Below are 21,440 nucleotides of genomic sequence, written 5' to 3'. Positions count from 1 at the left end.
CCAGCTCTCCCCCCCACCTTGGGCGCGGCCGAGGGGGTGGGGGGAAGCACCGGCCGCAAGATCTCTTTGCCCCAGCGGGGAGGGAGAACCGTGGGGCCCACAGTTCCCTCTGCCACATATGGTGTGTGGATTTAGGTGTCAAAAACCGGAGAATTAGAAATGGTAATTTTCCGTCATTATGGCTGAAACGCGATCTGTCACAACAACTGGAACATGTCTCCGCGCTAGCGAAAATAATGTTCGTGATTAGGAATCATTACGCATGTCAAGCCGAGTCCATTAAGTTGTAGGGAGAAATTAGGCTTGACGGGCGGAATCAAACTACAAATATACAGGCCTCGCCTTCAGGCGGCCGAGCAGCAGCCCCGGGCAGGAGGCGGGCCACAGCACCGTGTTTTCTTAATAGGAAACTGCCCAGAGAATTAATACCCGCTTTCTCGCCCCCCACCAGGGAATTCCTCACCTCTCCCCACCGCCCAGACCCCACCCCAGGAGAGGGAGTGGGGCACAGAAGTGTCCCTGGCCAGTAGCTGGAAGCTTTGAAGTCTCACAGGCCCCCGGGGTAAGTTTTCTGCTCACCACTTGGAAGTTGTGTGACCCTGCCCTAGTCACTTGACCCCTCCTGAACTTGGCTCCCTCATCTGCAAAGGAGAGATAATCCCACCCACTTCATGGGGTTCTCCTGAGGATTAAATGAGATCAGATTTGGTCACCAACGAGCACCAGAAACCCTCAGACCTGAGAGATGCCTTTTCCCTTGTAGGAGCACCCTCCTCTGCACTGGGGCCCTGGTGACAGGCCCTGTCTTTGTGCTGGGAAGGGTTGGAGATTAGGGTTGGGTAGCCGCAGCTGAGACGCCCTTGCCAATCAGGCCCTGAGAAACGAAGTCAGAATCTCTGAAAATCACGGAGGGGTAAACTCAGAGCAACCCGTGTGCCTTGGGTAGACCTCGTACCCACTTCCCCATCACATTGCCAAAGAAACAGAGCAACGGGTCCTCCACTGTGCCTCCCTGGGTGCCCCAGCCACCAGCCCAGAGGGATCCGTGGTGTCATGGGACACCACACTGTCACCAAGGAGAAGTAAATGGTAAAGGGAACCAAGAGTAAGAAACCTTCCTTTACGGGCAGCCCTCTCAGTCCCCTGCCCAGATGAAAAGGCATTTTACTATCCCCTGCTCTCCTCTGCAGGGAGTTTGGGGAAAATCCCCCTCCTTCTGCTGCGGGGGGGGGGGGGGGGAAGACCAGTGTGAGTGGGGGGGGTGGGGGAAGACCAGTGTGAGTGAAAGAAGGCTGGTTCCTGTCCTGCCTTGGACCCTTGTCACCTCGGAGAGCTTGCTCTGTACAGGCACCAGCTCCTGTGGGCTTTGCCCACATTTTCTCCCATTATCTCCCACCACACCTAGGTCTCCAGAGTTCCTTCCTATGAGGAAGCTGAGGGTCAGAGGTTAGGGAACTCGCCCAGGGGCCACAGAAGCCGGGAGAAGTGACAGCCAAGCGCGCCCAGGCTCCAGAGCCTTAACCCCGCGATGCGGCCGAGGCCCTCCTTCATCTGAGTCTCTTGCTACGGGGTGGGGAATCTCGCCTCGCCCAGAAGTGGTGGAAATGAAATGAGCTACGAAACTGAAACGTTCAGTTCGGTGCCTGACCCAGCGCACTCTTCCCGGGCCTCATTCTTCTCCTCCGTAAATGGGATGCCGGTGGCCGCGGCTCTGCGGTGGGGAACAGAGCGGAAATATGGCCAGCGCTAAGTAGTTTGGAGCCAGACAGTCTAGTTCGAACCCCATCTCCGCCAGCAGTAGCCGCAGCGCAGGGTCGATCCCCAAAGTGGGGTAACAGGGATGGAGCTGCCAGGAGGAATGAATGAAATAATTCAAGGAAAGCACTCAGGGAAACAGAGTAAGCGCTAAATAAAGCACTGATTACCAGGGTGGCGGTTGGCCCGCGCAGGCTTGGACGGCTGCTGTCTGGGGAGGAGAGGCTGGCCCCAGCCCCCTCCGGAAACTTCTCAGCGTTTCAGCCGCTCCCAGCCCTGGAGATCGGTTCCGAGAGCTCCTGGGGCACGGGGCTGCGCCTCCTGGGCCCTCCCGCAGGCCTCTGCGAGGTGAAGGAAGTTGTTCAAACGGGAGGAAGGCAGGAGCGGCCCGCTCTGGGAGCTCCTGGCCTTTTCTCCGCCCCCACGCTCTCAGAATAGGGAAGACTCAAAGACGGGGTTGAAGGAAGGGACACCACGGGGCAGGGACTTGGCCCGAAAAGGGACCTCCTGGTGGAGCCAGGCGGAGACTCAGCCCTAACGAACAGCACGCACTGAAAGCCTGTTAACACACGGTTGACATTCCAGTGACCTTCCCGGACTAACCTCGCAAATGATACCCCTTGCACGCCACGCTCTGCCCCACGGCCTGCTTTATTTTCCTTTCGGCACTCGCATCCCTGCCTCCCACTAGACGGTAAACCCCACTAGGATGGGGCCTCTCTCCTCTGCACCCCTGGCACAGAGTAGCCGCCCAACAAATATTGCTGGATATCCGGACAAACAAATGAATGAAAGAGGAAAGAGGGACTGTCAGCAGTTCCACAAAAGGAGGTTTCTCTAAAGAAAGAAAAGCAAAGAAAGAAAAAGAAAGAAAGAAAGAAAGAAAGAAAGAAAGAAAGAAAGAGAAAAACACCCTCTCTGTAATTCCCCTCCCAGCTCTATTGAGGTCTCCCCTTGACCTACACCTGTGAAGGGTGAGACCCCAGCTCTCCTCCCTGCTATCCTGGGGCTGTCTTTCCAAGGGTGTTCTGGAGTTGCCTTCTCCAGACCGAATGATAAAGCAGGACACGAGCCTCCCGCCGACACCAGCAGCAGCATGGAGGTGGGGGAGTGCTTCCCCGTAGGCAGCATTGCACAGAAGGATTAGCAGAAATCAAATAAATAATACGCATCTTAGAAAACAATTATTTTAAGAAACTTTCTGCCAGTTCTTGTGGACGGAAGGAAACAACTGGAGGGGCGCTTGGCTGGCTCAGTCGTGGAGCGTGCGACTCCTGATCTCGGGGTCGTAGGTTCGAGCCCCGCCCCCACCTTTGGGGGTAGAGATTACATAACAAAATAAAATCTTAAAAAGAAAAAAAGAAGGAATCAACTGGAAAGCCGTTGATGTACGTCTTCTTTAAACCTTAAAAGTCTACACACTGAATTTATTTTAAAAGCATCACTGCAGTCGCAAAAGTACACAGGACCTGTTGCCTACAGGGTTTGCAGTGCGGGTTGACTGTTCGCACCGTTTTGCTTGCTTTTACAATCACTCAACATCTCTTGTCCACCCCTACCCATCTCCGTAGATACGTTTCTTTAACTGGTAAATGTCTTTATTTAACTGGGCAAAAAATATTATCAGGCTGTGAGCATTTCATGGTGCCTATTGTTCAGGAAGCACTCCGTTCTTAGACTACCCCATCTTTGCGGAGGTTGGGGGGAGGGTAATTATCTCTATTTTCAGCAGAGCTACTTCATGTGGGTCTTCATCAACCGTCTAGTTCCAAGTCTCTGTTCCCATGGGGTTTTTCAGGAGGAAGCTCTTAACGCCTTCCCTCCTGGAGAACCAAAAAGATGTACTTGGATGCCTGGGTTCAGCATTTCTGTCTGTGAACTTTCTGCAGGCACCAGCTTCTCCCTCCTTGAGGCTACTCATGGAACCAAAACTGCTTGCCGCCGACATTGAACAGAAATGGGCCGGGAGAATCTGTTCATGAAACACAAGCCGCTGGACAGTAGGAATCTTTCATCTAAAAACATGTGAGCGCCAGGCCCTGAGTTGACAATCCAGAGAGTTGCTCAAAAGCAGTGGTCCCAGCTAACAGCACAGCCTTTAGGTGGTGATCACAAGTCTGCTCCCCGGGGGCGGGGGCGGGAGACTGAGTTCATCTCAAGGCCTCTAGATGAGGCCATTGTGCCCAAGGCCAATGAGCCCCCGCCCCCCCTCCAGCTAAGGCCCACCACCGGATCCACCAAAATAGCTCTCCCAGGGTCCCCATCCATTGGCCCGGCTCTGCACTCAGTGGGCCAGCTGACACTCTCCACCATAGCCCCTGTCCAATTTTGAAATTGGACCAGTGTCCCACCCCACCCCAAGTCCCCCTCCCATAAAAACCGGAAGCACAATATTATTCAGGAAAATGGTTTTTTCAGTCCTTAGTTGCTCAGGTACTGTGTACATTTTTTAAAAATGTTTGTAATGTTTATTTATTTTTGAGAGACAGGGACAGAGACAAAGCATGAGTGGGAGATGGTCAGAGAGAGAGACAGAATCTGAAGCAGACTCCAGGCTCTGAGCTGTACTGAGCAGTCAGTACAGAGCCTGACGCAGGGCTTGAACTCACAGACCGTGAGATTGTGACCTGAGCCGAAATTGGACACTTAACTGACTGAGCCACCCAGGTGCCCCTACTGTGTACACTTTAATATGATGAAGTATGAGATGGTGAGAGGCTTTATCCAGTTTGCTCACAGCTAAGGTGGCTGCCAGAGCGCCAGGAAGAATTTGAGCCCCAGGCCTGGAAGCCTGACCCGGAGACCCTCGAGGCTCCTCCCTGAGCCCAGCTGGGAGAACAAGACTTGGTGAGGTTGGGGAAAGTGCAGCCGGCCTCAAGGCCGGCCTGTGGAGACGCACTCAGGCCCAGGGGCAGGATGGAGTGGGGACAGACAGGGACAAAGCTTTAAGGATCCTGATGGTCATTCAAGAGTCCTTCAAGTATGAACAGCACGTCAAAGAGCAACAGACTCCGTGCGAGGCACTTAGGGCCACTTCAGGGGCAAGCCCTCCGGACCCTGGGACCCTGTCTTCCTGGATGTTGGAAGGCCAGGTCAGAAGATGCCAGAGCACGATACTGAACCCAATATTACTTATCACTGCAGCAAGTGATAAGGAACCGGACAGTGGGACAGCCTCAGGGGGCACGTTTAATTGAAATCTGCCGGGAGGGTTGAGTCAGGGAAGGCCTGAGACCTGTATGTTGAGGCCTGAAGGGCCACCATGAACTTGGTCAGGCTAGGTCTTCCCTTTAGCCGACTTTTTCTTTCACCTGCTCTGTGTCCTAGGAGGTCTGTCTACTCTTTCTCATCACCCTATATGTACCGTGTGTAGCTTCCTTTCCAACTCAGTTGGTGAAGGCGGGGTGGGGGCGGGGGGGGGGGGGAAGGAGGACCAGTTGTTCAGCTTCCCCTAGAGGGAGGGATTCCCAGAAGTCAGTCAGCCTAGCGACACTCCAGCTCCAGGTCTCGAGTGCGGGCGGACCAAGCCCCTGTCTGCCCGCCCTCACACCTGCACACGAGCGAGATTTTACAATTTAGTTTTTCGATCTTCAGGGAGAGGTGCCACTTTTATTGACAATCGATCGTTGCAAAAACACAAGCAAAACTGTAGCAGGGCGGGAACAAAAGGCCAGACCTGCGGGTTCCTCGAAGCCGTGGGCACGCTTTGGGGCCACATTAGGTGACTCCAGCTCCTTGGCGACCTCTAACCTAGCAGTCCCGCATCCTTCAATGGACGCAGTCTGTCGGGCTGGGCTGTGCACAGCAAGGCATGGACCAGAGGGGGACACCGAGGTCCCTGAGAGAACACTGTGGACACCCCCACACCCACCCCCGCAGCCCCAGCCCAGCCAGGCCCCCCTGCGCCCAGGGCAGCAGCTTGTCTTTGCGTAAAAAATGCCCCCGCATTGCTGGGCCACACCGCCAAGGGAGGCCTTGGCGCGCACAAGGGGAGCCATTCAAAAATGTTAATAAGCTTATTAAAATAATCGGCTTTACTGGCTCGTTTTACAGCCTGCTGCCCACCCTTGCTTTCTGGTGGACCATGGGAGAGAAGGCACCAGTGGCATTAATTTTTTTTTTTTTTAACGTGTTTTCCGTCCAAGGACAGGGGACTCTCCAAGGCTCAGTGCGGCCACCGAGGCGGAATAGCCTCAGGTCTCCCCCACTCCAGAGCGCGGTGGGTGGGGAGACGCCCAAGCCGAGGAAAAGCTGGACTTTCCAACCCGGCTGACCACCCAGGCTTGGGAAGTGGACAGAGGAGGCCCAGAGATAACGGCCTTGGGGAGACCCACGGTGCGGCAACTTGGGGGACCTAGCTCCTTTTTAAAAAATAACACAAAACAACTCTCCCTCCAAAAGACTGCTCAGGAAGGGCGCGGCTCATTATTTAAAGCAGAAAGGCTTTGTCTTTTACCTCCACTCCAAGCCAGAGGTGAGTGTGGACTCCAAACATTACCCAGATTTAAAGCGCATGTCACAACCTTTTTTCTTTTTTTAAATATAGATGCGGAGAAGAGAAGTTAATTGTCTCCAATTCATCAAGTCAGTGGCAGAGCTGACTCCTGCCTGTAGACTCAGGCCCGAGGCAGAAGCACTCTATGGATCTATGGGGCCATGGAGTCCGATTTGTGCAGGCTGGAGAGAGAAGCTCTCACCTGGACATCTCAGATGTCCAGGGCCGCACTCCCCTAAAAGGATAGGGCGCACCCCCAAGTCTTAGGCGCGGAGCTCAGTCGGGATGCCTGAGTGTGGCGACAGGAAGCGGGCCAGGCCAGGGAGTGGAAGGACTCACCCGAGAAGCCACCAGAAGCCCCCCTTATGCCTGGAACTCTAGTTGCTGTTGCAGAAACAGTAAGGAGTGATGTAGGCACCGAGGCCTAGGCCCAGATCACGCGCTCTGAACTCCCGGGCGCACTAACCGCTGGGGTCCGGGGGCTCCACCCGGGCCTGTGGGCGGGGCACCCCTGGAGAAAATGCGGGTGTTTCTGGGAGGGAGGGTTTGGAGTGCGCGGGCTCCGGGCGTGGAGGCCGGGGTGGGGGAGGAGACAGCCGGACACGCACTCTCCCGCGGGCAAGGAGGAAAGCTTTGAGCCCAAGATCTAGCGCACCTAGCCAGACACTCCGGGGAAGGTGTTGCCCTGGCTCCCGCAGCTACTGCGTCTTCCCTTTGAACTTGACATTCCAACAAAAACTTTCATTTGCTTGTTCTGCCGATTCTGGGTCGGCTCTGGATCCGCCAGAAGGAGGGCGCCTGCCCCCCATCCGCCCTATCCGCCCCCTCCCGCTCCGCGGCAAAAAGTAACGGTAACAGCAGCGTTCCCGGCGCGGTGCGGGACGGTGGGGCCGTCTGCTCATTTGTCACATCCGCAAACTGCCCCAGATATGGACGTTTGACGTTCCCCCCACAGCCTCCTATACACCCAACAAGTTGGAAAGAAGTTCATCGTTCAACTTAACCTGGACTCCATACCGGACCACCCCAGCTTGAGGGGCCTTGGGAATCAATCTTCTTTTATAAACGTTTTAATGATTTGGGCAACCAAATAATTTCTACGTGTAACTACAGAAAAAAATTAATTTATTACATGATGTAACCATTTACAGTATAACTTTTTTTTTTTTTTTGCAGCCTGCTTTGGCATTTCTTCATTAAAAAAAACAAAACAAAAAAAAAAAAACAACAACATGTTGATCAGGAGACTTGAAAACTGGCCAAGCCCCAGAGTCCCTACACCTCTAAGGGACCCTTCGCTGAGCACATCCAGGTCACTTGGAAAACCCTGAAGGGTGCAGGAGTTCAGGGAGACTGTTTCAGATCTGCCTACGAGCATTGCCCAGAAGTTCATAATAATAATAATAATAATGGCCACAGTAGTAGCGAGTCCACACTGGTTGTACCGTGCTTAATGGTTTTCAAAGCACACGCATCCAATCACCCAAAGCCAAACCTGGGAGATGTTGCTCTAAAGGACCATCTATCCACACTGCCAGCCTCAAATACTAAAATATGCTTCTGAGCTTTGAGTGACCCCGAAAGGCCTCTTTATGGCCTCTAACTTCGGTCAAGTCACATTGCCTCTTTGAGCCTCAGTTTCCTCGTCTGTAAAATGGAGACCAAGCCCACGCAGCTAAGGCGGCCACAGGAAAACGCTGCGCAGCAGGGTACGGAAGCACTTTTTCAGGTGTAAGGTCCCTGACAACAGACCGTAGTTACCGATGTTTGGGGTTGTTGTTATTATGTATTGTTTGCTCGCCCGGGCCTCCCTCGGATTATGGAGCGCTCAGCTCCCGCTTCCTTGGCGGGTCTGGGCGCGGCCTTCACTCTCAGCCAGGGCTTGTGCAGTAGCCATGCGTGCGTAACTCCCAGCCGCTACCGCCCGCAGCGCTTTTCAACTTACGAAGCGCTTTCAAGCATTTGCTGTGTCCCGCGGTCCTCACGCAGCTCGGTGTGATTCCCAATTAAGATTGCTAGCACGGTGAGGTTGGTGGCCCGCAAGACTGGAGCCCTGCAGCGCCTGGGCAGGGCGCCTCCCACCCCCACCCCCTTCCCCCTTCCGCCTCGCACAAGTCTCCCTGGATTCCTCCTCGTGCTTTGCGGACCAGGAGCTCCTCCGCCAGTGTTCGGGTTGCGGGGAGATGTCTAATTTTCTCCGCTGCTCAGGCTCGGCCGGCGGCAGCTTCCCCGGAGGCAGAGGCCGGAGACTACCTTTTCCTGGCAAACACTGACGAAACGTGAGTGGAGGGTCGGCCTGGCCAGGATGGAGCTCCGGCGGCCGCAGAGTCGCAGGATCCCCGCGCGGTGGGACCTCTGCAGGCCTTGGAGGAGGTCTGGCCTCTGTGCGATGCTCGGTGCGGCGCTCCCACGGTTGCCACTTTCCGGGTCAGCAAAAGCTCCCCACTCCGGGCTGCCCTCAGACGCTGCCCCTCTAGGGGCGCAGCCCCTCGGGGTCCGGGGATCCAGACTGGGCTCTCAGAGAAAAAGGGAGATCTTGTGGGAGCCTTCCTCGGACCTTCTCGAACCAAGTCAACCTGTCCCTTTCCCTAGCGCGGAGGACTGGCGGGTGGGTGCGGATTCTCTGCGGCCCGGAAGCCATTTATTTTCTGAAATGGAACTCATTCCTAAGCTCCCCGGTTTGGCCCAGCTCTACCGAGATACGCCCTCGCGTCAGTGAGCCCCTCAAACCTAGTTGCTTGGAGTTAGAGGAAGGTTGGGAGAGCCAAGGCCAACAGGCCAGGGGTTGGAGTTAAACACACACACACACACACACACACACACACACACACACGAGACATTTGATAGCCTGTCATCCCAAATTTGCTGCCCAGAGCCCAAGAATCATCGTGGGCTGAGCCTGAATCCTTGGGGCCGATTTCAGTGCAGGTACAGCTGTTCGCCCCCCTTCCCAGGCATTTCTCCTGCTATAGTTTACCCCTGTAAGTGTGCACGTCGTCCCCAACTATACCGAAGGCCAGCGCTGAGATTCACTACGGGCCCCAAAGGATTGAGAAAGACGAAAAGGTACCCCCCCCACACAACATTGGGCTCAGCTGCAGCTCCTCTGGGAAATCAGGCCCCAAGGAAACCGACAGAGAACAGGGCACGCCAGGGGCGCGGAGAGTGAGTGGACTAAGGTCCCCTCCGTCAAGGTGGACAGGGAGCAGGACTGACTGTTTCTCCCATTTTTTTTTTTTTAAGGTGGGGGTGGGAGTGGAGAAGGAAAAGGAAACAGAAAGTAATACCGCCTGTTTCCAACAGGTCCCGCGTCCGCGGCCAGGGGCCCAGGTAAAGATGCCGGTCTTGGGTCTCCCAAGTGCGTTGGGAAACCTCCCCAAGCCCGGCTGGACTCGCAGGCTGACTCCGACTCCACGAATCAGATCACAGGGCGCTGGTGGCAGGGCCAGCCGCGGGGGAGGTCAGAGGGAAACTGCCACAACCCGGGGCAAACTGAATTCGTTTGGGTCATTTTCCCCAGGCGTCTGGAGCCAGCCCGGCGGCACTGGCCCAGGCGGGGAGCGGAGAGGGGACACGAAGGGAGCAGGCGCCGCTGGGGCCTACTCGAAAGAAAATCCCCAGTCCTGTCAACTCCAGAGCTGCAAGGGTGGAAGACAAACTTACCCCCCCTGGGCCCCAGTCACAAGTATCTGACATTTTCCCAGAGGGAAGTAATCGACCCTCTCCACCCACCCCACCCCCGCCGGGGAAACCTCTCGTTGTGGCGATCTCTGCGGAGAGGAAGGGCAGAGACTCTGGCATTATCAAAAATTTTCTTTCTACAAGGAAAATGCATTCATGATTAATTATGAGGTTAAAATGGAATTTTTAAACATGCCAAAAAGGAACAAAATGATTGCAGGAACCACTTAGAAGGTAGTTGGACTCGGGGACAAGGGTGTGCATATCCCGAGGGCCTGTGCCTTTCCCTTTGCGGTTTGCTGTGTCCACAAACAGGAATCGGTTTGGTAAAGCCCAAGTCGCGACTGTCCACCCCGCTGCCTGCTGGGCCGAGCGGCCTGCAGACCCCTGGCCAAGGACTTTGGGCTACAAAGGCCTAGGGGTCTTGAGGCTGGAAAAGGTCACGGCCTGGGAGGAGGGCGGATCGGCCTTTCCGCGCCTGGTAAAATTGAAAGTAGCTGGGGCCTGGGTTTGGCGTTTCCCCGCTCCGGCGGCCGGCCGGAGGCCCCAAGGCCTCAGAGCCTCCTATGTGGCATTAACTCTTCCTTGCTCGACGTGGACCTGGCGGGAGGGGCATGCAGCGGTGAGCATTTTGCTCTGGCCAGTCCTTGACAGCCTGGGGAGTCTGAACGGGGCCTGGGGGAGGGGGGGGAAGGGTTGTGTTCATCTGTAAAAGGTAAATAATAAATAACCCTCTCCCCACTCATTCTCTGCTTCCGCCTTAGGCTTCTGTGTGGATCAGATGACACCGTGTCACAGAGAGAGTGGAATCGCTCTGGAACAAGGTAGAGGGCCATTTTCACCCTGCCTGGGTCAAAGCTCAGTTGGCACTCCCGGGGGGTCCCCTCATTATAGCCTTGTTTGCCCCCAGTCGCTTTAGAATTTCAGCTTCTTGCTAGCCTATTCTCCAAACGAAATGAAGACAGGGTTACTTACAGAAACGCTCGGAAAGTCAAAAGCAGAGAGGACATGGGCAGGTGCAGAAGTCAGCAGGTTAGGAGGGGGTTGAAGCTGGGTGCAGGTTCAGTTATGAACGATTTCCAGACTCAGAAACCAGTCCCACGGAAAAAAAATAATAATAAAAGGGAATCCTAGGCATTTGCTCCCGATTTAGTGGGATTCATCTGTGACTTCTGCAAAATCTCCTAAATCGCCATTCCCTGAACTACATGGGTTTAAGCACTTTCTGAGGGGCTGGAAATACGGCCGCTTCCTCGAGGGGAGAGGCATTCTTGGTCCAGGACCGAAAAGTGGTTGGGAAAATGAGCCCCAGACATTTTCACGGTACTGGATTCCCCAAAGCCAGACGGAGAGAGGCTCAGAGAAAACACGGCGTCCAAGAGGGCATGTTAAACTAAAAGTTTATAAATTAAAGGAAAAAAAGATAAAGCGAATAGAGCTTCCAAACTTCACAAATCTTTTTAAAGTTAATATTCTAGATGAGTGCACAGTGCCGTTAAGGAGGCAAAAAGCGACGAGGTTGACAGGATCATCTGTCTTCGGGGCAGGGAGAGGGATGACAGAATCCTGGGTCAGAATGCAAGAATCTCGGAGGATGGTCGGTAGGGACAGAGGGCCAGGTGGCTGAACAGCGAGGGATGCCATGGAAAGGCTGGTCAGGGATATTCACATTGAATACAAAAATAACCGTTATTTGAATACAAACAACTGAAAAGTGCTACAAGTTTTAACCTCCTTTAAAAAAATAAAAAGAAATACAGGAAAGTTTCTGTGAAGGGCTGCTGGGTTTGCTGTCTCCTGGTTTGGGGTTCCCAGGAAGCTCCCCAGTTGGTGGCGGCCCTGGACTTCGCAGGGGAAAGATTCCGGGGGGGATCTATGCCCTGCTCTGTGTTCAGAGGCTCCCGTCTTTACATTCAGCACCCAATAGGGCATCCCCACCCGAGCTCTGACATGGGGAGGGGTGGGGCAGAGGGCAGGAAAACCAAACCTTTCACGGTTCAAATCAGCCCCATGGCTTGGGGCTCCTTGGGGCTGCCAGGGTTCCGCACCTCTTTGATACAAATGCAATTTCCAAAAAAAAATAGATACGTCGATACACATAGATTGGTAGCATGGATACCATGAACTATTGTGGCCTAGCGCACGAAGCTCCCGGCTAGCCTGAAATTCTGGGGATTCAGGCTAAGTGATCTCCAGGAGTTCTTTCCGCTCCAGGGAAACGTGGTCTCCTGGCAGGTACAATCCACATCCAACTTTGTTGTGATAATAAATAACGTCCCAGAGCTTCCAGGCGGGCGACAGGGGAGCAAGGCCCCTTGGCCATAGGGTGCCTCTGTTCGAATTAGAAAAAGGCGCCCTCTCTGGACAGACTCAGTGCCGCTGCCAGGGCGCACTCCTGGAAGTCTGAGCCCAGGCTGGATTTCATCCTCCACTTGCCCCCTCCGCGGGGCGCCCCTGTGCAGAGCACAACCTGCACAGCCGTCCGCGGCCGTCCGGAACCGGGGCGCAGGGATCATTTGCTGCCTCGCCCCAGGCCGGCTCACTGGGTGCCCGCGGCGGCTGCACACGTGGAGAGTGCCCAGCCGGGGAGGCAGTAGTAAGGGTAATAGTAGGAGGGCTGCAGCGGCAGCAGCGAGGGTGGCCGCAGCACCTCGCCGGGCAAGTACTGTCTCTGGTCGTCGCGTACGAGCACTTTCACCGCCACCTTCTTGGCGGCGGGCGCTGACGCCAGCAGGTCGGCGGCCATCTGCCGGCGCTTGGTCTTGTAGCGACGGTTCTGGAACCAGATCTTCACTTGCGTCTCGGTGAGCTTCAGCGACGCGGCCAGGTCGGCGCGCTCCGGCCCGGACAGGTAGCGCTGGTGGTTGAAGCGGCGCTCCAGCTCGAAGACCTGCGCGTGGGAGAAGGCGGCCCGCGAGCGTTTCTTGCGCGGCTTGGGCGCCGCGGGCTCCTCCTCCTCCTCCGCGCCGCCCGCCGGTCCGCCGCCACCGCCGCCGCCGCCTCGGCCGCACAGCGCCGGGACGCGTGCGCTTCCGGGGCCCACAGCGTCGTCCTCGGCCCTCGGGCTGCGGTCGCCTGCGGATCCCAGGGGGAACAGAAACAACAGACCGTCAGCGCCGCAGAGAAGCGAGGTCGGGCCTCGACCGTGGGGGTGGGGTAGGGTACGGAAGTACACTTTGATCCCCGAAGAACGCTCGGGGAGGGTGTGTAAGCCGCGGGTCCCCGGCAATCAGTCTCGGAACCCTGTCCCATAGTTTCTCGCATTTAGGCCTGTCCTGCGAGGGAAACGGACTCAGCCGCCTCATCCACGCTGCGTGGCCGACATCCAGCTCCTTGCCTTCTCTGGGCCCCAGGCTCCCCTCGGGATCGTGGGGCACTGGGGTCTGAGCACCTCCTCCGTTCTCGGCGCTGAGCCCTAGGGTTCTAGACTACTCCCCTCCCTGGGTTCCCCGGCCTCCCCGCACTCACGCTTACACACACAGTCTCAGCACACAGGCGTCCACTGCACACAAGGGGATGGTGGGGGCCCGAATCCCCGGGACAGAAGTATTCGGGACCTAACCCACCCACCCACCTACCCCCAAGCACCCGGAATTCTGCGGCGGCCGTGGCAACAGGCTGCTCCAAAGCCTTAGTGGGCTTCTCTCTGTCTCTCTTATTGCAGGCAAATGAGGGGAGGGCTAGGGACCGAGGGTGAAGAGAGGGAGGTGCCCCCGCTTGGGGTCCCTGAACCCCAATCCGACGCCAGCTCCTCAGCTTCCTCCTGGATCCCCACACAGCCCCCTAGCAGAGAGGTCCAGAGCTCCGGCCTCTGGCAAACACTATTTACTTGGAGCCAGCGTGAGGCCTACAGCGGCGTCCGGCCGACAGGGATAGGAACGGGGGTCTTTCCGACCAAATGACCTGCCAGCCCTAGCTGAGGCTGTCCCTCTCCCTGCTACCTTTGGGGTGACCCACACCAAGCCCTTCTGTCTTCAGCTAGCTGCAGGGTTTGTGGCCAAGGTCTTCGCTCCTCCGCCCTTCCCAGCTCTCCTGACCCTGGGGTCTGGGAGAGGTAAATAAGCCCCCCCACCCCCCAAAACCCAGGCTGGGTGGATGGACGACCTCGGTACCACTTAGGAGTCGCCCTCACCACCTATCCTTGAGCTGAGGGCCGGGCCCTGGGCGTTTCTGCTTTATGGGCCAGGGGCCAGGGCACTGGCTACCCGAGGTCTCTGGGCCCCGGCTCTTCCCTGCTGCTGATTCGGGGGATCTGGACCCAGACGCGGCCGAAGCACTGGCGACGCACTTAAAGCCAGGGCGCGGCGTTTTTTTCCTAGCCCAGGCTAGGGCACATTTGTCCCTGGACCTCTCAGGCCTCACCGCAGGACGCAGAGCCCTGGGGAGTTTCTCGGTTCTCTCTCGGGCTCAGTTCCCGGAGGATCAGAGCAGTCCGCGCCAGCGCCAATAGCTTCGGTCCCCGACCAGCCACGGGGCCCCAGAGCGCAGGGTGCACACAGCAGGCCCACCCCACTCGGCGTGTTTGCCCTCCTCTCCCGACCCCTCCACCCCCACTACGCCCGGCCCGGCCCCCTTCCCCGCGAAGCCCAGGCAGACCTGAGACGCTGGCCGACATCTCGCTGTCGCTCCGGCCTGCGGCTTCCTCCTCCAGGTCCTTGGCGGCGGGCAGCTCGCAGACCGGCTGGCCGAGGCCCAGCGTCCCCGCTGCGCGGCCGGCCCCGCTGGCCCCCGGCGCGTCCGCACAGCGCCGCCCGCCCTCGTTCTCCTCGCTCAGCGCCGAGTCCGAGTCCCAAGCAACCAGGCTCTCCGCGGTCCGCCCTGCAGCCGTTCTGGTCCCCGCCGGCGACGCCAGCAGAGAGTCCTCCGCGCCCCCCAGAGCGCCCGCGTCTGTCTCCCCGAAGAGTCGCCAGCAGCAGACAGCGGGAGCCTCAGCCACTGGCACCGCGGTGCCCCCGGGCACCGGGCGCCCCTCTGGCGCGGGCAGCCCGCCGCGCTCCTCTTTCTTGTTGAGGATTGCCTGGATGGAGAAGGGCGTCAAGGTGTTGGCGCCGCGCACAGCCATCTGCGCCGCGGGCCGGAGCGGCCGGCCGGCCGGGCGGCTGGGGCGCGGGGCAGCTCCGAGCTGGACGGAGCGCGCGGGCCGCCGCAGCGCGAGTGAGCCGGGCGCGCGAGGCCCCTGCAGCCCACTCCCGCGCGGCCCAGCAGCCCCCGCCCCCCTCTGGCCCGGGATCAGCGCCGACCCTCACCCCCACTTCCGAGGCCCACCCCGCGCGGAGACCCCCTCCCCCCCAATCCAGCGCCAGACGCTCTCCTTTCGCAGCTCAGCTGGATTATCTCATCGCCTCGCGCCCTTAGGGGCGGGCCGGGGTCTGCCCCCTCCGAGGATGCGGAGGGCGGATCGGCGGGGCCCCCGCCGCGGCCGCAGTCCCCTTCTGGGCGCCTCCGGGGCGCACGGCCCGAGTCACTTTTTTCTTTGCGCCTCGGTCTCTTCCCGGGCTGCAGGATTTCGCTCCTGGCCCGTCCTTTCCCTCCCCGTTGGTCGGGCTCTTCCGGAGCCCACCCCCAGCGGCGGCGGCGACGACGGCGGCGGCCTCTGGATTCCGAGAGGCGCGGGGCACCTTTTTACCCCCTGCTCTGGTTTTATCTGTTTCTTCTCTCTTTCCTTCCCCGGCGTTCCGCCGTATCCCCCCCCTCCCGCCCGGGTGTCATTCCTCACCGCTGAGTGACAGCCTCGCGCCACGCCCCTTCACTGGGCCGTCCCGGGCCCTCCCGGCCGCCTATTGGCTGGCTCCAGCTGGGCGACGTTGACTTTAACAGACAAAACTGGGCACGTTGCGCCGAGAAAGTCAGGGTCTGACTTAACCCCTTTCCTCCCAAGCCCCGGTCCTCGAAGCATCCTCCGGCGACTGGGAGGCTCACCCACCCACACACTCTGGCCGAGAAACCACGTGTCTTACCGCTGCGGAAGGATCCGCCTATGCCAGCGCTTTTAGGGATCACGATATTTAATAGTCGAAATCTGGCGGCGGGAGTGTGGGGAGGGGGGAAATCCAAAATAACGCAGTTCGGTAAATCGCGCGCGCAGTTTTCCGTTCTCTAGGAAGGTCCTAAGAGAAGAACAGAATGCTGCTGCTTTTGTTTAAAACCTCTATGTTACAGTTTCGTGGCTGCCTCATTGCTAATTCTTTCCGCTGAAATAATCAGTTAATTAAAATCATTAGAAATATTGTTTTTCCTTCTTCACCTTACTTTATTTGATTCGATTACTGTAGAGCAATCAAAAAAAAAAAAGGTGGTACAGTTAGAGTACTAAAGTCAGGCGAGAAATGAGAAGGCATCTTTGGGAGAGTGTCTGGAAATCGCGCGGTCATTTCCCTGGACGGTTAATACTGAACTTAATTGGAGCTTGTTACATTTTGCACCAGGATGGAGGAGGAAAAAAAAAAATCTTTCCATTTGTTCTTTACATATTCTTTTACTTGTGAGTTGAATGAGATTAGAAAAGATATGTGTTTGCTTAAAGGACTGTATAGAAATTACTGTAGCAATGATCTTGACATGAAATTCTCTTAAAAAGATAAGTCCTGGATTGTTTTACATAACAGAAGGAACCAAGCTAAGGAACACAAATATTGTGGCATGAAAACATTTGTTACTTATTTACGTTATTTATTTCTAAATAAAAAAATTTGCTCAAGTGACATATGTTACTGTCTTCCATACATTTTACCGAAGGTGTAACAACGCCAGAGACACAGCTTGAACCACTGAGCATGTTTAGAGAACCGTGAGTTCAGTTTAGTAAAGGCTGGGATTGGTGTTGTTGGTGTCACTAAAATAAATAACATTTCCCCCTGTTGTTGCTGTTTCTTGTTGCGCACCGCAGGGTGAAATACATGCACTATTCATAGTTTTCGGGCTCAGGGTGTACGTTTGGGAGGGAGGGCTTTGCCGTGTCTACATTTTCCAGCACTTCAGCTACATGATGCTTTGTTGCATCCCACACACGGCGGTGCAGATCCGTTAGTGTACTTGGGTGAAAAATTCGCACTTGAAGAGATCATTGCCCTTTACAGCTCTTTAGGATTACATCACTTTTAAGGGAAAGGTGCTTGAATTTGGTGTTAGCATCTGGCCAGTGTAAGGAACGGACGCTCTTCAGGCCGGGAGGGGAACAGAACAGAATGCTCGTGAGGTTTCAAAAGAAAGCGTGTCCTTTCCTCCCTCCCGCTGACCTTTATTTAATCTGTAAATGACCTCCCTCCCCCACCATCCTGTTATTCTCTGGGGAGCGCATCCAGGAGGAGATTGACACAGGTCGCCCAGAAGGTGAGAGATGGGCAGGTGTGAACTGTGCGTCCCAGAACAGCTATGCGTTTGTGGGGCCAGGACCTGGTGTGGACAAACAATAGAGTTCCGCACCCACAGGCAACCGAGATGTTTTGGAGGTCGAATGACCTAGTATCAGGGTAAGTTTGGGGGCTGCACCAAGACTTACTTGAAAATAGTAACTACTATTTCCTTGCCCCTCACACGTATTTATTTATTTTTTTTAAAGAAACCCAAATCACAGCAGGATCTGCCCTTTGCCAGTCTACGGCAGAGGCTGACAAGGCGTTAAAGAGGCAGTTCGGTGATTTTGAGTTGTCCGTTTTTCGTGCGTGCCCGGAGCGCAGGAAAGTGGCCGCATTCCGAGACTTCAGCAGGCGAAAGCGACAGAGACTCGTGTCACCTCCGGGCAACTGCGGCGGCTGAGGACCCGAAGGTCTGGTGAGTGGCTGCAGGCTGGGCCGGGAGGTGGGTAAAAGTACACCGGTCTCGAGCTACAACTAGAAGCTGCTCCTGGTAAGGCGTTGGCAGGCGGGTGAAAAGGCTTTGGGGGACGGTGAGCAGACGTAGCAGTAGGCAGAGGTTGCCCGGGATACGTGCAGAGTCCAGGCCGGTGAGTGGGGGCGTGTGGCCACGGCTCCGCAGGTCAGCGCGCGCAAGGGCCGCGGGTCGGCGGGGAACGGGCGCGGCCGCGCGGGCGCAGGGCCCCGCTTCCGGAGCTCGGAGGGCGGTGGGTCCCGGGCGCCGCCGCGAGCTCCTGGAACCCCGCGGCTGCCTGACCGCGCCTGACCTTCCGTCGGCGCCGCGCTCTGGCCTGGGCCGGCCCCGCGGATCGGCGGAGCCGGGAGCCCCGGCAGCCGGCCAGCCTTCGAGGAGGCGGCCGGGGATCTCCGCGCCCGAGCCTTCCTCCCCGGCCCCTCGCCCGGCTCTCTCCTAGTCCTCCCCTCCTTCTTCCCCCCTCCCACCCCGCTCTCCGCTCCCTCCTCCGCAGTTGGGTTCTTGCGCGCCCCCTGCCCCGCTGCGCCCTCCCGCCCCGGGCACTGCACTGCTCCGCAGCGCTGCTGGGCGGCGAAGCCTGTGCGGGCCGCGGGCGCAGGGTGGGAGGGGGGTGCGGGAGACGTGGGGGCCGGGGAGGGGGGACCCGGCTCTCCCGCGCGCACCGAAAGCTGACGCGCACGTCCCGGCGCTCCCCCGGACCTGAGTCCGCCGGCATTTTCCCGCGGGGCCACCGGGGGCGCGCCCCTGCCGCCCTCCACCTGCGCCCTTGGCCGGCCTCGGTTTCCGGGGGAAGAGACCGCCTTCTGTGCCCGGAGTGGCCCGAGGGAGTGGGAGGCCACGCGGGACTCGGCCCTCAGACGCCGATGACCTTGACTGAAGTCACCTGCTTTCTCTAGGCCAAGGTTTCCAATCCTTTAAAACGAGGGCTTGTATCTGGTGCCCTACGAGGCCGCTGCGGAACGGCGCGAACTGGTGAGCAGGCGGGAGGGGGGAAGCGCGGAGGCCCGCGGAGCCAGGTCTAGGTAGAGGCTGCGCCGGGGACTGACCTCCTGTCTCCACCCGCACTTGTCCACCTCCACCTCCCCCAGGCTTCTGAGGGCACTTGAAGCACCCGCAGCACCCAAAGCTCCAAGCTCTATGCCGCTTTCCTGCCAGCAGACCTCAGCTCCTGGCCTCCCGCGTCAGGGCTTTTCACAAACGTGGCCCGGATGTATCAGTCTGAAGACAGCAGCTTTACTGTGGACCAAGGGAGTTTTACATTTAAACAAGTGTTGTTTACCAACGTGTACCAGCAGCCATGGCCTATTGTGTTATTTAACCTACACAGCCCTGGGGGTGTGGTTAGTAGAAAACATTATTATCCCCATTTTATAGGTCAGTAAACTGAGACGGGGTTTAAAAGTGGCGAAATCAGGATTCAGTTCTGACGTTGTCAAAAGCCAATCTGGTTGGGTTTTCTACTCTAACCGTTGTCTTCTCAAACCTTCACATTTATTCTCATTAAACGTTTTCCATGGCCTTCCCTACGCATTTCTATGCTACTCATTCATCAGAAAAGGAGCTCAGAACTTCAGGAAATCAAAGAAAGAATCCAGGCAGGCAAGTCTAACGATTTTTTCTGTTCCGGGCATTTGGAAATAAAGGACGCTAAGGCCTGCACATCTGAACCTAAACCTTGTTGTATACAAAGAAAGAAACACAGCATTATCATTATAATCAACAAACTAAACCGTGCGTAGAGGGAGACAGCCAGGTGATGGAAGTTGGTTGGGTTCAGAAAAAGGGGGACCTGTGTTTGCTCGCGGCTCTGGGATGCAGTGATACGACCTCACGAAAGACACTTTGGAACTTCGTTTTCCTACCTGTAAAAAGTCAGGACAGGAGATCACCTCTCCTGTTGAAAAAGCCCTGGGCGGACTCCCGAACCCGCCCGGGTACAGTGGAGGACGGGCGCCACCTAGCGGGCGCCCCTGAGGGATGTGTGGCGTACCCGTGTAGAGACGAGCCGGGATAAGCAGCTTAGGCAGGAAGAAAATGTTGGCTTCACAAAACGGGATGTCTTTGCTCCTAGTTTTCTGTTTCCAGAGCCTCACGTTGTCCGTGATGTAGTAGCGGGGGTGTTCCATTTTAAAAACTCACGCAGACGCGTTCGGGACCCCCCACTGGAGACTTTCCCACTCCAGGCCAGGGGAAGATTGGAGCCTGGAGGGACGCACACGGACCAGTTTCAGAATCGAAGTGGTTGCAGTGGGGAGAGCCCAGACACCTCCTGGCCTAACAGCCCCTCCATCCTCTGTGCTGGCTCCGCGGGCTGCCTCTCCAGAGTGCTGGCTCCAGGCTCCTGATGGATGGTCATATAGAGCGCACGCTCTCAATGTGTTTAAATGGTGCGGTAGGAAGGTTTTTCTGTTTCTTCGGGAACCAATTTCTTCAGGACACTAATTGGGGATATTTCGCCCTAAACATCGGAAAGTTCAGGCATTAAAACGAACCCATCTTGTCCCTCAGGTTGTATTTTCTCATTTGGGTTGTCGGTTGGGCGGTGGATGATGATGGTGATAATCTGAGGAGTGGGGAGGTTAAGTCACAGGAGCAGGTTTGAGTAGATAAAGAGGAAGATGTTATGTGCTGCTGCTTGGTCGAGTCTGAGATGCTTGTAAAATACAAAGTCTTCTGGGCCGCCGGGGTGGCTCGGTCGGTTAAGCATCCAACTTCGGCTCAGGTCCACGATCTCACGGTTCGTGGGTTCGAGCCCCGCGTTGGGCTCTGTGCTGACAGCTGGAGCCTGGATCCTGCTTCGGATTCTGTGTCTCCCTCTTTCTCTGCCCCTTCCTGCTCATGCTCTATCTGTGTCTCTCAAAAAATAAATAAATGTTTAAAAAATTAAAAAATACAAAATCTTCGGGGCCGCCTGGGTGGCTCAGTTGGTTGGGCATCCGACTTCAGCTCAGTCATTGGGCGTGAGATTCGAAGCCGAAAGAGATATGGAGGAAGAGATTTTTAGAGGGAAAAACTAGTGCCCAGGGCACGTGGTGGGGAGAGTCGGTGAGCTCAAGGCTCAGACACAACACTCCCGTGGCCAGAGTGAGGGGGGAGGGGCAGAGTGGTCAGAGACCAGACAGCACAGAACTTTATAAGCCACAGTCAAGGGGGTGACCTTTATTCTAAGCATGATTGGAAGCCACAGGAAGATTGGAGGCCCAGAGCTAACTGAATATGAGTTGCATCTGGCTGTTCTGCAACCAAAAGACTCAGGCGGTGGCGAATGGAGAATTGGGGAGACCAGCTAGAAGCTAGTGAGTCCCTTAGGCGGTGGTAGAGATAGAAGAAGAGATGGAGGGAAAAGCCAGATTTGGCATCTGTTCTGGTAGTATGTTTTTTAATAGGTTTTATTTTTAAGTAACCTCTACATCCAATGTGGGGCTCGAACTTACGACCCCAAGATCTAGAGTCACCTGCTCCACTGACTGAACCAGCCAAGTACCACAGGAGTATGTTCCTTTTACTGATTTCTTTTAAAAAGTCATGGTAAAATGATTATAACAGACAATTTACCACCTTAACCGTTTTGAAGTTTGCAGCTCAGTGGCATTTCCGTACATTTACGTTGCCATGGGACCATGACCCCCACCCATCTGCAGAATGCATTCTTCTTGCAGAACTGAAGCTCCTTGAACTGAAC

General features: G+C 56.4%; 1 protein-coding gene across 1 annotated transcript; it reads right to left on the bottom strand.

Moving 5' to 3' along the window:
• Positions 1-11,577: 11,577 nt before the first annotated feature.
• Positions 11,578-15,034, bottom strand: NKX3-2 (NK3 homeobox 2). The gene is made up of 2 exons (XM_042984919.1): positions 14,528-15,034; positions 11,578-13,006 (listed from the first exon to the last, which is right to left on the bottom strand). The coding sequence occupies exons 1-2, from the start codon at positions 14,991-14,993 to the stop codon at positions 12,471-12,473; spliced, it is 1,002 nt and encodes a 333-aa protein (XP_042840853.1). The 5' UTR covers positions 14,994-15,034; the 3' UTR covers positions 11,578-12,470.
• Between the last annotated feature and the right edge of the window lie 6,406 nt (positions 15,035-21,440).

Source organism: Panthera tigris, chromosome B1 (assembly GCF_018350195.1).
Source record: "Panthera tigris isolate Pti1 chromosome B1, P.tigris_Pti1_mat1.1, whole genome shotgun sequence".
Classification (NCBI taxonomy): Eukaryota; Metazoa; Chordata; class Mammalia; order Carnivora; family Felidae; genus Panthera; species Panthera tigris.
Note: the sequence above shows the minus strand (reverse complement) of the source record. Positions and strands in the feature narration are given on the sequence as shown.

Excerpts from the sequence above, each read along its gene's own strand:
- NKX3-2 (XM_042984919.1), bottom strand. The coding sequence starts at position 14,993 with ATGGCTGTGCGCGGCGCCAACACCTTGACGCCCTTCTCCATCCAGGCA. Across the intron at positions 13,007-14,527 it reads GATGTCGGCCAGCGTCTCAG|GCGACCGCAGCCCGAGGGCC; the intron begins GTCTGCCTGGGC and ends TGGGATCCGCAG.